Source organism: Mercenaria mercenaria, chromosome 14 (assembly GCF_021730395.1).
Source record: "Mercenaria mercenaria strain notata chromosome 14, MADL_Memer_1, whole genome shotgun sequence".
NCBI lineage: Eukaryota > Metazoa > Mollusca > Bivalvia > Venerida > Veneridae > Mercenaria > Mercenaria mercenaria.
Window position 1 is genome coordinate 61,546,698 of NC_069374.1, and position 15,841 is coordinate 61,562,538.

Below are 15,841 nucleotides of genomic sequence, written 5' to 3' on the forward strand. Positions count from 1 at the left end.
TGAGCGCCGCAGAACTTCGGTGCAATATTCTCGGAGTTTGTCAGCAACCCTGCTATATGTACCCCCATAATTATATAAACTCGATGAGAGGCCGTTGCGTAGCAGTAATGCATACCCGCTACTAAAGTTTTTCTGACTTTTGGACATACCCGCTGCTAAATTTTTTCTGACTTGTTTTTGACCGTTTTGTGAAAACAAAAATCTTATGTTACATCATTTTTAGTAAATCTTTCACAGGTCTCCGTTAGGTTAATGCAAAAGGATGGATAATTGTTTCTGGGTGTTTATTTGATATTCATACCAAAATTTCAAATAGATCGAATAACATCTTTACGAAAATGATGAAAACCTAAGGTTGCAGTTTAGCAGTTTGGTAAAGTATATGCCATATATACTAATATTATGTAATGAGTTTAATTGAAGAATGCTTAAAATGTATAATGTAACTAGAAAAGTAACATCTTCGTTGGAGAATGCACATACGACTCTATTAGAGCTCATTTTGTTTCTGCACTGTGTTAGAGTGTGATTAATACATATTTGATTTAAATTAATATTGGGATGTATATATTAAATTTTTATAAGTATCATCAACATTTTGTATTAAACAAGACGAAATTCCAAAAAGCTATATTCAAGGAATGAAACCGCCAAGCGGAAGATTCCTATCTACTTTTCTATCTAAATTTGAATTAAAGTAAACAATAAGTATTGTGATGAATACTTTCAAATATCGATGGGTTTATATTACAGCTACAGAATGATACCTTAATCATTGGCAAAGACGATGTCGGAAAAGTCCTGGATGATGTTACCAAGGCGATTCAAGATAGAATAAGGACTGAGGGAGAAGTTGCAGTTACAAAAATTAAAAAAGATTTAGAAATTGTTAAGATGGAAATAAATTCTGGAGTAGAAACGATTTCATCCCAAAGTGAAAATGCCGTCAAACTGATACAAGTCGGCACAGACGAAGGAGTTAAAAAGTTGGAAACTGAAGCTGATGCTGGAGTGAAAACAATTGTATCAGAAACTGCCAATGCAGTCAAACAGATACAAGTCGGCACAGGTGAAGGCGTTAAAAAAGTGGCAACTGAAGCTAGTGCTGGAGTGAAAACGATTGCATCAGAAACGGACAATGCTGTCAAACAGATAAAAGTCGGCACAAATGAAGGTGTTAAAAAGGTGGAAACTGAAGCGGATGTTGGATTGAAGACGATTGTATCAGAAACTTGCAATGCTGTCCAACAGGTACAAGTCGGCACAGATGAAGGCGTTAATAATGTGGCAACTGAAGCTAGTGCTGGAGTGAAAACGATTGCATCAGAAACTGCCAAAACAGTCAAACAGATAGAAGTCGGCACGAATGAAGGTGTTAAAAAGGTAGAACTTGAAGCTGATTCTGGAGTGAAGGCAATTGCATTAGAAACTGACAATGCTGTCCAACAGATAAAAGTCAGCGCAGATGAAAGCGTTAAAAAGGTAGAATTTGCAGCCGATGTTAGATTGAAAATGATTGAATCGAAAGCTGTCGAAGCGCTATCTAAGGCAGGAAATGAACAGAGTGAAGACGTTAAATACAACAATCTGAAAAAAGGTGAGTAGTTTACACCCATATTAGATGTAGTAAATAACGCTTACCTATATTTATCCTAAACAGGGGATACAGGTAAGATATAATATATATATATATATATCATTCGCTCGTGGTCCGGGTTAAGTCGAATATCTGAGGTCTGAATCGCTACAGGGGTCAATAGCTTGCTTATAAAGTTATATGCTCAGTGTCAAAATTGTAAAAGTTTAGGCAGCAGCAGGGGCATAAGTTATACTTAGAGAATCACTGAAATGTTTCAAAGGTTTTAATTTTTGCCATCAACTGGTAGTGCCTTCCTCATGTAAGTGACTTGGGTCTGTTTGGGCATAAGGTTTTATTTATTTACAGTACAACCTCTCCAGAGCGACCCTCTCGTAAGCAAAAACTTCTCTATAACAACATCCTCAAAATTTCACTAAGCTGAAATATACTATCAAATTTACCTCTCTAGAACAACAACCTCTATATAACAATCAATATTTGTATCTCCCAAAGGGTATTGATATACAGAGGTTGCAATGTAATTAACTTATAATATTCCTGACGAAAAATGACGGGGTTCAAAATTTAGATAACTGTCTGCTTTCTTCAAACTTACGTAAAGTCCCTATACACACGAATCTCTTATGCACGATCTCCTCTCCACCTCTTTAATCTGTAATTATTTGAATTCTCATAATTGCGTTCTTTTTTACGTTCATATTTTTTTCTAAGCATCCAAAACTCACCTTTCTGCCATACCCTCTTTCAGTTTCGTGTGCTAGAACAAGACCTACTCTCCAACGGCTATTCCGTAATATTGAGATATTGTGACTGGTCATTGTCCGGCGTCCGTTTTCGTCCGTTTTGCGTCAACATTAGCCTTGTAAACACTCTAAAGGCCACAGTTTTGACCAAATCTTCATGAAACTTACATGGGCTGCTTTTTTCACAGGATCTTCATGAAATTTGATCAGAATATCTGTCTTGATAAAATCCATGCCAACTTTAAATATGGGTCATCTGATATTAGAACTAGGTCAACCAGTCAAATCAATGAAAAAACTTGTGTATGCAATAGGGACTGCATTTTTGACTGGATATTTGTGAAAATTTATCAGAGTTATTTTCTTGATGAAATCTAGGTCAAGTTCGAATATGGATTATCTGGGATAAAAACCTAGGTTACCTGGCCAAATCAAAGAACATATATGGGCTGCATTTTTCACTGGATATTCGTTGAATTTGAAGAGATTGTTTGACTTTATGATATCAAAGTCAAGTTAGAATATAGGTGAACTGTGGTCAAAAATTAGGTCACATTGTAAATTCATAGAAAAACTTGGTTTGTGCAATAGGGGCTGCATTTCATATCTGATTTGCATGGAATTTTATCAGAAAGTTTGTTTCTATGAGATGTCGAATGTGTTCATATATCGATGACTTTGGGTCAAAAAGTAGGTCACCATGCCAAATTAAAGAAAAATCATTGTTTACACTCTAAGGGCCACATATTTATTTAATCTTCATAAATCTTATTAATAATCAGAATGTTTGTTAACACATAGTCTTGAAAGATTTTGGATTTGGTTCAAGTGGGCTCGAAAACTAGGTCACTAGGTTAAATACTAGGAAAATCTTGTTTACACGTTGGAGGCCACTGTTTTGCTTCACATTTCAAGAAACTGTAGCAGAATATTTGTGACTAAAAAGTCTTTGACAATTTCTAATCAGTGTCAGGTGGGGTGAAAAAGGTAACAAGGTCAAATCAAATAAAATGCTTGTTTACACTCAAGAGGCCGCTTTTAAGTCTAATCTAAATGAAAATTGGTCAGAATATTTGCCTTTATAAAAACTCAAACGAGTTAAGCATTAGGTCAGGCTGGATCAAAAACTAGGTCACTAGGCCAAATCGAAGACAACTCTTTTACACTACAGAGGCTACATTTTTACGCCAGTCTTCATGAAACTTGTTGAGAATCGTTATCTCCTTAAAATCTCGCAGGAGTTTGAAACTGGGTAATGTTGTGTCAAAAACATCATCATGGATCATTGGGTCAAACATGTTAACACTAATATGGTGTATACTCAGGTGAGTAACCTTGGACCATTTTGGACCTCTTGTTTCCAGAAAGTTAATCAAGACAACATCAGATCCTTTTTTGATGATCGGTCCCAGCTCACGGGGTTTCATTGGCTAACCAGTGATGTATGCTGTATTAAACATTATTTGCAAACTAATTTTTATCAGGGATTCATAACAACTGATCAGTTAGTAAGTTATAACTTCCTAAGGGTTACTACTGCGTAATAGGATATTTGTTTAATTGATTTTTTGTTTACTGACATAGGTAAACTATAATGTGTTGTTTCACATCATGATACTTTATACAAATATCAATTAGTCATTTTGCTACATTCTATATCGAGGTAAAAAGAAACACGTAAAAGTTTATATTATAATGATTTAAATGAAATCGTTTAGTGTTGTTTTAACTAGAATAATGTATAATATCAGGCGAGTGATTTACATGATATTGATACAAGCTAGGATGTTTGATATGCGAATAGCTTTGGTATGAAGACGGAGGAATACATTTTAAAATATGCGTATATAACTAGAGTTAATCTCACTTTGTACATCATTTTGAACACAACGTGTAACAATAGTTACTACAGACTGAGATCAGTTGTTTGCTACAAACTGTGTCAGAATATCATGAGAAGATAAGCTAAAGTTTCATTCTATCGGGAAAAGAGTGGGTCTAAATAATTTAGATTTGCGCGTTTGTTACCAAACAAAACATATAAAGAGTATATACCGATGGATTTGTCTTGGAACGAAGTACACGACCAGATCGTACGATAACAAAATTGGTCATGTTTGTTTTTTTAAAAATCAAGGGCTGCTTCAAAATACATGCGGAGTCCATTTACAATGTATTAATATACAGACAAGACATGTATACAGTTCTTGCCACCCCTTTTATCTTACCCCACTGGTTATTAAAAGGCTGACAATTTACGCTTAAAATATACTTTAGAATGCTTCGACCGATTGTTTTTATCGTCTTTTCTTGAACTGAAGGACAACTTTTTAATTGCTATAAATATTGCACGGAGAAATCGCGTTCAATTCCCGCCAAATAGGTCACTAGGAACTAACTCAAGTTCCATAGGCCCACATTGTAATGTTTCCGGTCATTGGCAGTTCCTAACATTTTAACAAAGAACCATCGAAGAACTATCGAAAAACTGCAAGAAATGTACATATTGACCATCATTTCTGGGCACTTTTTTCTCGTCTAAGTTATATGATGGAGTCCCTCTCTGAACATTTTGCGCTCAGTTTAGTACACCTTACGATTTCGACGAGGCAGCTGGATAGCTTCTGCAAATGAAATATATTCTACATTGTAAATAGCGTTTCGGATACATGATGTTAGGTGAAGCAATTCCGGCAGACGACAGCGACCTAACAGGCCCTAAAATATAACTAAGGGTAGGTCCGGATTAAGAAATATTTGACAGAGACAGGAGCACCAGATTAGAACGAAGGCGTCAGCAGCGGGACGCATAGTTCCGTGCAAGAGTAGATAAGGAGAGATCACATCTGCACGTGTTTTGTGGGGAGGCTTGGCGATCTCCCCATGGAAAGTTTTGAAATAACGGTATAAAATGGTGGTCTCTGGTGCATTTTTAGTAAAAACGAGAGGGTGTACTCATAACATATAAAGGGGTTAGGGTGTTCTCCCCGTGGGAAGTTTTGAATTATCGGTATGAAATAATTGCTTCTTGCCCATTTTTAGTAAACTTTACAGATACAGGATGGGGTACTCCTATCATTTTAGCGGGTCAGGGGTCTCCCCATGGAATATGTTGAAATATAGGTACGAAATGGTTGCCACAGATGCAGTTTTGGTCTGAATTTTGAGAAAGTATCATTTCTTTGCCAAAAGAGTTGGGTGCAAATTTGATGAGTATAGGTCACTTCTCAGTCAACTTGTTGGGGGACGGGGATGCGGGTGCACGCACGGGCTTGCCCGTCCCTGGATCCGGGCCTGCTAAGAGAAAACAAAAGCTGCAGTTCAAACATATGCATCACTTTGAACGACTTTTTAAGGCTTTCGGGTTAAAATTTTTAAATAAATAACAACTAGTCTGTTGGGCCAGCATCATTGATTATTTAGTCGTTAACTTGATAACTAACGTTTCTGAGAGTACCTCTACATAATGTACTTATTCATCGAATGCTTTTATAAACAAGTACTCTCTAGAAGTCATGAAATCGCAACATTTATAAAAAATACCGACAACTGAAACTGAAAGAACTTTTTGTCTGACTGCCCAGATGTGCATTTCTGTACAAGACTGAAGATAGACACACGGACTTAGGATTTCTTTTGACATAGCATCTTAGAAACAAGATTACTCTTTAAATATTAAATAATTAGATAGAACATATTCACAAAAGTGATTGCACTATAAACGATTAAAAACAGGAAAGGGACAACAGTGTTAAGTAATTCAAAAGGACTGTTTTACTTTGCAGTGTAACAAATGCATGTCCACACACATAAAAGTATCTATCATCAATACACAATCATGCATAGAAAGTTGTACTACAAAAGGAACACAGTGTTACTTCCCCTTATCGGTACAGTTTGACAATATACCTATACGGAGGTTGCAATGGAAACTAGAATGGTGTCGATAGACATTGTACGACACACGCCCTTGAAAATGCTCCATTCAGTACAGCACAATAATGTTATTAAGTAAATAAATAAATGACTGTAACAACTGAACACAAAACAAATGTGCATGTCTAATTGATGTTCATGATGTTTAGCAAATTTCATTTGAAATGAAGAGAAATGTAGGAAACTACAATTTAGTTGTTATAGTCTTCAAGGAAGGGCCAGATAAAATAATCGACCCTAAAATTCCGGTCAACATGCACATGTCCACATCGTATAGTTCATTTCAGTTAGATGGAAACTGTAGGACTTGAGTTCACAATGTGATGAATTATTTTGAGGTCCAAAAAAGTGTCGTCTTGATGTGGTGAACATTGTGCCAAATTTCTTTAAAATCCTTGAAGCAGTTCAAGAGTTACAGAGCGGACAAACCAAAGTCATATGATTTTTGACTCCTAAGTGTGACCTTGACCTTTAAGCGAACCATCCGAAACATCAAATATGAACGTCGTCTTAGTGTGGTTAACATTTATGCAAATTTGCTTTGAAATCCTTCAAGCAGAGTTACAGAGCGGACACGAAACAAAGTCATATGACATTTGACCCCTAAGGGTAACCTTGACCTTGCATGTAGAAAGCAAGCACATACAAATTTAAGCAAAATCTGCAAGTTAGCACATATGAAGTTATTGGTTTCAATTAAATTTCTAATTTATCATAAACACACATTTTACAAGGAAGACAATACAGTGGACAAACATAGTGAAACAAATATGAACCTTACTGTCAATGATTATGACAAACAATAAACTGGTACATCCTAAAATGAAATGATGTTATTACATTGAATAGAAAGCAATACAAACATGTATAACTGAAACAAATATTGTAAAGAGGCAAGGGACATTCACCCAGAGTGCAGCCATGCCAAGAAGGCTAGGCAGTCCTCATCTGTATTCTGCTCCTGAATTGGGGCAGATTGTTTTAATGGGGAATATCTATAAAAATATAATAAGAAAGATTATATCCTCTTTTTCCAGCTTTAATGCACTAAGTCATAAAAGTATAAGGCAGAATGATCATACATAATACAACAAAGTTGTTTTTGTTTTTTTGCTTATAACAAGTGTGAATATATCAAATAAAATTAAAAATTGTTTTATTTGAGATCATGAAAGATTTGTAAGATTTCCACAGAATAACTCTTTTTGGATATATTAAGAATCCTAAGCAAAATTTCAGATATCTAAATATCCTCAGTAAAATTCCGGATATCTAAGAATCCTCAGCAAAATCTCGGATATCTTAGAATCCTCAGTAAAATTTCGGATATCTAAGAATCCTCGGCAAAACCTGAAGTTTACGATTACTATTGACAGACTTTCTGACATTAACTCTAAACTGTCCAAAATTTTAACGAACAATTTCTAACACGACTAGCAAATTAATTAGAACTGTAAGTTATTAAACCATAGTCAATTTTTATAATATTTAAAAAACAGATGAATTTCTTAACCATAATTCTAAACTAAAATGTTATATACAGAAACAAACACAAAAAATATCACTTACCTATAAAAATATAATAAGAAAGATTATATCCTCTTTTTCCAGCTTTAATGCACTAAGTCATAAAGTATAAGGCAGAATGATACTGCCTGCTGGAAAAGGGATATTTTAAGGGGTTCTCTCACTGTCCATTGGTCAATATTCCTTGACCAATTGAAACTTAGCATTTCTGGTGAGGCGGGACTGAAAAATCCTTGTTTATGGCTTCAAGAAGTGTGAAATACCTTACATAATTTTTTAATCTAAGTCATCTTACTTAACTGCTAAAGTTTTTATAACAATTGTACTTAAAAGATGTTAGAAGGGTACTTTCTTTGTATCCCTTGATTGTTATCACACTTAAGCTGGCTATGTAATTAAATGTCACTGGTTTGAGACAGTTTAAGTGGAACCAGGAACTAACTTATCAGATGCCTAGCTTGTAGAACAAAGATACTAAAGAAATGGCTTTTAAGAGATTATTGAAGTTGGCTTGGGAAAGAATTTATTCCTAAGTGTTCAAAATTTTATATTAAGAAAAATAGAAAAATGCCTTTTCTGAAAATAGCCAGTCCAGCCAAAAGATAAATGAATAATAAAGCCACTAATAAATGAATAATAAAATTAATAAAAACACTGAATTTGTATAGCATAACACGACCTCCCCTCTAAAATGACTTTATTCCTATAAAGTGTGAAAATAACAAGTGTGAAACTTGTAGGACAGTGAGAGATATGACCATAGGTAAGTGTAAAGTAAAATAAAGCATACCTTTAAAAGGTGTGATATAATATGTACAACATACATTCAATATAATGCCAAAAGGGTGTGTAACAAATGATGTTGAAATTTAAGTAATAAAGATAAAAACCAGTTGCAATGATTCCATGTCGGAAATAAGTAATTTCTTTATACCATGTTATCAAACATCTTAGAACACAAAGCATAGCAAATAAATGAACACATTTTCATCATTGAATATATACATTTTCATCATTGAATATATACAACAAAATCTATTATGAGTGTCTTTATACACAATATTTGGATGCTTCTTGTTTTTGTTATAAAATAGTCAATAAAGGAGCATGACTAAAGTAGGTGCCCCTTAGCTCACTTCTGGCAAATGGGTTGAAATAGGAATGAGAACATTACCATGTTGAAAATAAAAGTATACACAATATGTTGAACTAAGAATTTTTCTGATTTTCTTAGAGACAAACAGAGAGACATGATGTTGCCGTTTTACACTGAGAGACTTTTCTGTAAGTTTGTTTGTCAGTTGGCAACGATCCCAGTCGAAGGACAGAATGGGATACCAAAGACCTCTAATAGAAATACTATCAAGGGTCTGTGGTATATTTGCTTGCCAGTGGTTGGGACACAAAGACAAAGTGATTAAAGGCACTCGTATGCAGTAATGTCCATTAGTCAATTCAATAACAAGTGCATTTTTTCTTTCCTGTTTTTTGAGAAGATATAATATAACAAGTACAATGAAGAGGAATGTACAAATGGAAAGTGTTAAAATATAATGATCAAATTTAGATCCAAACTTTCAAAAATATTAGGTTCATCAGTGCTTGTAGGCTTGTTTTGTTTATAAATGAATGAAGGTACAGTTGAGGCTGACACGTGTTTCATTTGAGTACTTTTTAAAATTGTAATCATTATCAAAAGTTTTCTTAGTTTTAGAAAAACAAAAATGAGTAGGAAGAGACATAGTCCTGCTGCAGCAGTAGTACAATATAACAAAATATCATTTGTGGTTGGCCAGGAATCTTCAACAGATATTTGACCAGCCAAAAGAGGTTCAGTTAATGTCTGAAATGCTATGGCATCATTCTTAGCTGCTTCAGCCATTTTCTGCAGACTGAGATGAGATTTTCTGTCATCTGTTATTATTTGACTCATAGAATGATTATAAAGTTTGAAATGTGGTACCTCAATACTTAATGGATTTTCAAAGATTGTGTTACTATCAATAGACTGCAAGGAGGTATCATTGAAAAAATGCTGTAGTACTGCTAAATTTACAGGGTGTAACTTTGAAATTGTTGTTTCTTGACAATCAGACAATCTTTGAGGAAGGTACATATTGTCAGCAGTAACCGAACATTGGCATGGGACAGATATTGTACAAAAGTTACAGCCTGTCACCATACGCCTTGAGGAATTACACATAAAGTCCAGTGTGTCTATTTTATACACAACAATTTTTGTTTTAGACAATACAACAATATTTGGAAATATGTGGTCCAGAATGAACCTGAAATTACATGACTGTTTTACTACAGTTTTGTCATTTTGAAAAATACCAAGAATACAACTTTGGCTTGTTACCGGTGTAAGAACTTTGTTGAATTTACACAATAATTTAGAGTCACTAGTTTTACAATTCGTAAGATCTTCTTGGCTCAAGGTTGTGTAAAATTGTAAGTCATGAGTTATACAAAAATGTTTGGGTAAATCCATTAATTGAGTTGCATGATTTGTAGAATCATTAACTGGAACTGGAAATGAATGAACATTGAACAAAGTTAAAGGTTTTTGAAATGGAATGATGGGAAATTTTAGAGCAACATACAACTTTGAACCTTTCCGAGCATAAATTGTTTCAACATTTTGGTAGATTTCATTGATATCTGTATATACAAGATGGAAGCCAGAAAATTTGTTATGAAGTATTTGCTGAATATCGTTTACTGCTTTTTTCATAGTTGTAGAATGAACCAAGTGAGGAGAAAGTTTTCCTTCAACTAAATCTAACACACCATCTAAGATTTCATTAAATCTGTGTTCTATTTTTCTTGACTTTTCAATATGTTGTGCGAGGAATACATTCATTGTAGAAAAAGCTCTTTCTAGATTGTCAAATGAGTCGTATAGTTCTTTTTGAATATGTTGAATGGCAAGCTCATTTGCTTTTAACCCTTCCATTAGATTAGACATTCTCTCATCTGAAGCTTTAATGTAAGAAGCTAAGTTTTCTTCATGTTGTTCAACAGTGGATACAACTTTAGAAGTTATTTTATTGAGTGCGTTTATGTGGTGAGCTAACATTTCCACATCCTTTACAGTTGCAGTTCCAAATATTGATTTTGATAAATCCCCTATAAATGATAATATTGCTCGTCTAGACCTACTTCTTACACCCAACTGTCTCTCTGGTATAAGTTTATACACAGTCTCGATTGTACTGTTAATTATCATTTCTGTTGCATGTCTGATTTGGTTGACCTCCAGCAGTACATCATTTACGAATAAACATGATTTTTCATCTTTTGTACATCCTGGTAGGTCAATCATGTTGAGAACTGTTGGCAATTCGATTTCGAAGGTATGGACCCAGGTTTCTTCTGATAGTTGTAATTCTGCTCTGGGTTTGAACACTACACCGTAGTTTAGCCGATGCAACTCAGAAGAAAGGTTTCCAGATACCGTGGCAGTACAGAGAGCCATAAGTGTCACTGTTAGCATCATGCTAGCCCATTTAACTACAATGAAAGGAAAAGGAATGCAGGTCAGTCGTTGTTGCAAAACCGACGTCAAATTTTGCAATCTAGCACTATGGTCAGGAGAGAGGACAGATTGGGAAAAGTTTATATAGTAAAGAGTAACATTCAAAGACTTTCATACAAGATCACATACACACATCACTCAAAAATCTGACCTTAACCTTAAAAATTTGACTTTCCTACATTTAACTGTTTGTTGGCATATTATCATAATTAAATAAGAATGCCAAAATGAGCGACACAACACTTAGTGAACTTATTGAAGCATTTCAGCTGTCATAAGCAACAAAGTCTGCCTATCTTATATATAAAATATCTCTGCAAAAATGCATTTAGAGAACTACATAAAATAATAAGTATCTGTGAGTTTATAACAACAGACTAAACCAAAGTATAGCATTATCTATGATGATGTTTTTTCTTGATGTATTTCTGTGACATATTATTTGTTATAAATTTAAACAGTACAATATAATTGTGTCTTTCTATGCCTTATCAAAGTACTTGTATTTAGTAGCCCTTTTTCTCCTTTTACCAGAAAGGGTGTGTTTTGCATAGAATTCCCTGAGTAGCATTTCACTACAGTCTTCCTGTGCTTCCCATGAGGGCTTTATATTTGGGTCTTCCCATTGTACAAGGAAGTACTTCTTCTTGCACCATGTTTTCTGTTTTAAAATTTTAACTGCATCTAACCAGTTATCCTCACCATCATCATCATCATCATCAGTTTTGTCATTTTTATTCTCATTTTCTTCATCATTATCATCATTTGTTTTCTTGACTTTATTATCATTTGAATTTTGAGGCTGATCATGTTTGTCCTCAGGACTGTCATTTTCTGACAAACTTTGTCTTTTAACATTGTTTTCAGTTTTCTCCGTCCTAGTTTGATTGTCACTAGAGCTACCCTCAGTTTGAGTATTATGATCATCAGGTGTTTGCTGCCGAAACTCTTGCCTGTAATTCCTAGGATCATAATACTTTTTCAAATTCTTTGCATTAACCATTGCTTTATGAACTTTATGTGTTTTGCAGTCTGCAATGCGGTAAGTGTCATGAGATCCCTTTTGAGTGATGTAAAATGGCCCTATCCATTTGTTTTGAAGTTTATTTGAGAGACCTGGGGTGTGTTTATTTACCTTTAATAGTACCCTTTCAGTAAGTGCAAAGTTGGATTCCCTGGCTTTAACATCATGTCTTTGTTTGCTTTCTTTTTGAGTGGTCTCTGAATTGGCTGTAGCCTGACCATGGACTGCTTTAAGATTGTCCAATAACTGTGTCATGAATGTTTTGGCCTCTGGACCCAAACTTTCTCTTGGTACTAAGTCTGTATCAAAAGGGAGTCGCATTTCTTTACCGAAAAGCATTTTGAAGGGAGAAAATCCAGATGTTTCTGTATTTGGTGATGACCTGATTGACATAAGAACAGTAGGGAGAATCAAATGCCAATCATTTTGCTTCTCACTTACATACATTCTTAATGTCTGGGCAATAACTGCATTTTGGCGCTCAACAGTTCCATTAGCCTGGGGGTTGTAACTGGCTGTCTTGTGCCTAGAAACCTGGTAAACCTCACAAATAGCATTGATTAATTTTGACAGGAAATTACGACCTCTGTCTGTAACCAAAGAAAGGCATGCACCATAGCGACAAAAGATTTCGTCATGCAATACCCTAGCAATTTCAGTTGCTGTCTGTGTGAATAAGGGGAATGCCTCTACCCATCTAGAGAAACTGTCAACACAGACAAGGATATATTCATGACCTGCTGTTGTTTTTGTTAGTGGCCCAAGAATATCAATATGTACTCTTTCAAAGACCTTTACCACAGGAAGTGGGTTTAAAGGAGTAGAATGAGGGTGTGAATTTTTCTTTGCCATTTGACAACGATCACAAGATTTAACAAAGTCAATAACATCTTGACACATTTGGCGCCAGTAGTATTTGGCTTGTAAGGCTGCAAATGTTTTCTTAAAACCAAAGTGACCGTTGTAATCATGGTATGACTGCATTGCTTTTAGCCTAAGTTGTGATGGTAATGCAATTTGAAAAATTAATTTTTCATCTGTTGGCTTTTTCTTACTTCTAGGTTGATACCTATGAAGAAGTATGCCATCAACAATGTCAAACTGATCCTGATTATATATAATAAAGTTTCTTTGTTTTCCGTCATTTGGCAGTACACCTGATGTCAAATAACTATACATGTCCCTAAACTCAGGGCAGTCTTTCTGCAATTTGATCAATTCAGTGTCATTTTCTAATTTTTCCTCAGTTGGTGACTGAACATCTACAGACAATACTGGGTTATCTGTCGCATATTCGAAACTGACCTGGAGCCAATCTTTCCCAGAGTGTGGACTAGTACTTTCAGTTGATGCGACAGACACTGATGAGACAGATACCTCATTTTGAACTTCAGTTTGAGAAACTTGAGTTTCAAGCAAATGAACATCTTCAATAATTGAATCTGCTACTCCTTGAGATTTTGTATCTTTATTAGGGTTTTGAGTTTTAGATTTTACACTTGCTTGAGCCTCAGCCGTAAATCTAGAGAGAACATCTGCACTATTATGTTTTCCTTTTATATACTCTACTTTGTATTTGAAACCTTGAAGAAAAAGAGCCCATCTGGCTAACCTAGCATTTGATGAAACAGTTAATGAATTTAAACATTTTAATGCTTTGTGATTTGTGAAAATGGTGAAAGGAAGACCTGTTGAAAGGTATGATTTATAAGTTTTTACACCCGAAACTATAGCCAGACATTCTAGTTCTGAAGCTGAGTAGTTTTTCTCCGAGCCATGTAGAGCTCTGCCTCCATATTCAATTACTCTTTCTTTGCCATTTGCATCACGCTGACCTAAGATATATCCTAATCCTAGACGACTTGCGTCGCACGTGAGAATGAATGGTCTATTCATATCAGGAAAGGCAAGGATTGGCGCAGATGAGAGACTTTGTTTTAATATCTCAAGAGCTTTGTCACATTCTTCAGACCAAATGAATTTAACATCTTTTTTCAAAAGTTGTAAAATTGGTGCACAAATCTTACTGTAGCCAGATATAAACTTTTTATAGTAATTTGTCAGTCCAAGTAAACTTTTTACACCTTTTTGATCTTTAGGAGGATTTAGGTTCATCATTTTCTCAACTTTTCTCTCATCTGTTTGTACTCCTTCTTTACTGATAACATGACCTAGGTAGTTCAGTTTTTTCTGTGCAAAGAAACACTTTTTAGGGGAAAGTTTTAGCCCTGCTTGTCTAAAGCGGTTAAACACCTCATTTATATGTTTAAGATGATCTTCAAAATTGGAACTGAATATGATGCAGTCATCGACGTAACAAAGCACATACTTCCACGAAATCCCTTTCAAAACTTTTATCATGAGATTTTGAAAAGTTGCAGGTGCACCTTGTAGTCCGAATGGCATATTTCGTGGGGTAAAAATCCCATCATAAGTAATGAATGAACATTTTTCTCTGCTGTCCTCATCAAGAGGGACTTGCCAAAAAGCTTTGCCTAAATCCAGAGATGTGAAATACTGAGCATTTGCTTCGCCGATCGCATCAAAAATGTCACCTAACCTAGGTATTGGGTAATCCTGCGGTTTACAAATTTTGTTCAATTTCCTGTAGTCCACTGCAAATCTGAATTCATCTGAATTTGCTTTACGCACTAAAACTACAGGCGAGTGCCAGTTTGAATTGGTTTCCTCGATTTGATTTGCCCTTAACATTTCATCTGTTAATTCTTTAGTTTTACGTCTCATTTCTGGCGTTTGTTTATAGAATGGTTGTTTCACAGGTGGAGAGTCTCCTGTAATCACCTTGTGACTCACTAAATGCGTTTGACCTAAATCATGTAAGCCTTCAGCAAAAATATCCGAGTTTTTATGTAAAAGATTTAAAAGTTTTTCTTTTTGACTTTCTGACAGATCAGAGTTTTCAAAGTTAAAGTCAAATTTCTTAGATTTAATATTTTCTTTAGAATCTGAGATTTGGCACTGTTCCCTTTCAGTTATTGTAAAGACATGTTTACTACTGATCTCTGAAGCAACTGCTAAGATCTTGTTGCCTTTAAGAGTCACAGGCTCCTCAGTAGGGTTAATTAACCGTAATGTAGCCTTTCTCTTTTGAATTTTAACAAGGCATTTAGCACCCATAATGTTTTGATTAGCTAAGCTACTTAAAGGCTCTAAAAGAACTTGCTCCTGAGAGTTTACTCTGGCAATTTTAACTGGTACTTCAGTTTCACAATTTGGGGGTATAGTTACTGATTTTATTGTTCTAGCGTACCCTGTGTTAGTAGTTAAATTGCAAACTTTTAAACTGTCTTGAATGTGGAGTAGTTTAGTTTTGTAGTTTATGTCTACATTATTACTTTCCATGAAATCATGCCCAAGTATCAAAGAATGATGCAGGTCCTTAATGATATAGAAGAGATAGCCTACAGTTAGCCCTCCAAAATTCACATCAAGACTTACAACACCATCTA

General features: G+C 34.9%; 1 protein-coding gene across 1 annotated transcript in view; it reads left to right on the forward strand.

The window, feature by feature from the left end:
* The window catches only part of LOC128548214 (uncharacterized), a 70,350-nt gene that overhangs the window by 22,324 nt on the left and 32,185 nt on the right, over positions 1-15,841 (forward strand). The window contains exon 4 of the mRNA XM_053522666.1: positions 754-1,597. Within this exon, the coding sequence (XP_053378641.1) occupies positions 754-1,597 (844 nt within the window). The remainder of the gene's footprint in view (positions 1-753; positions 1,598-15,841) is intronic.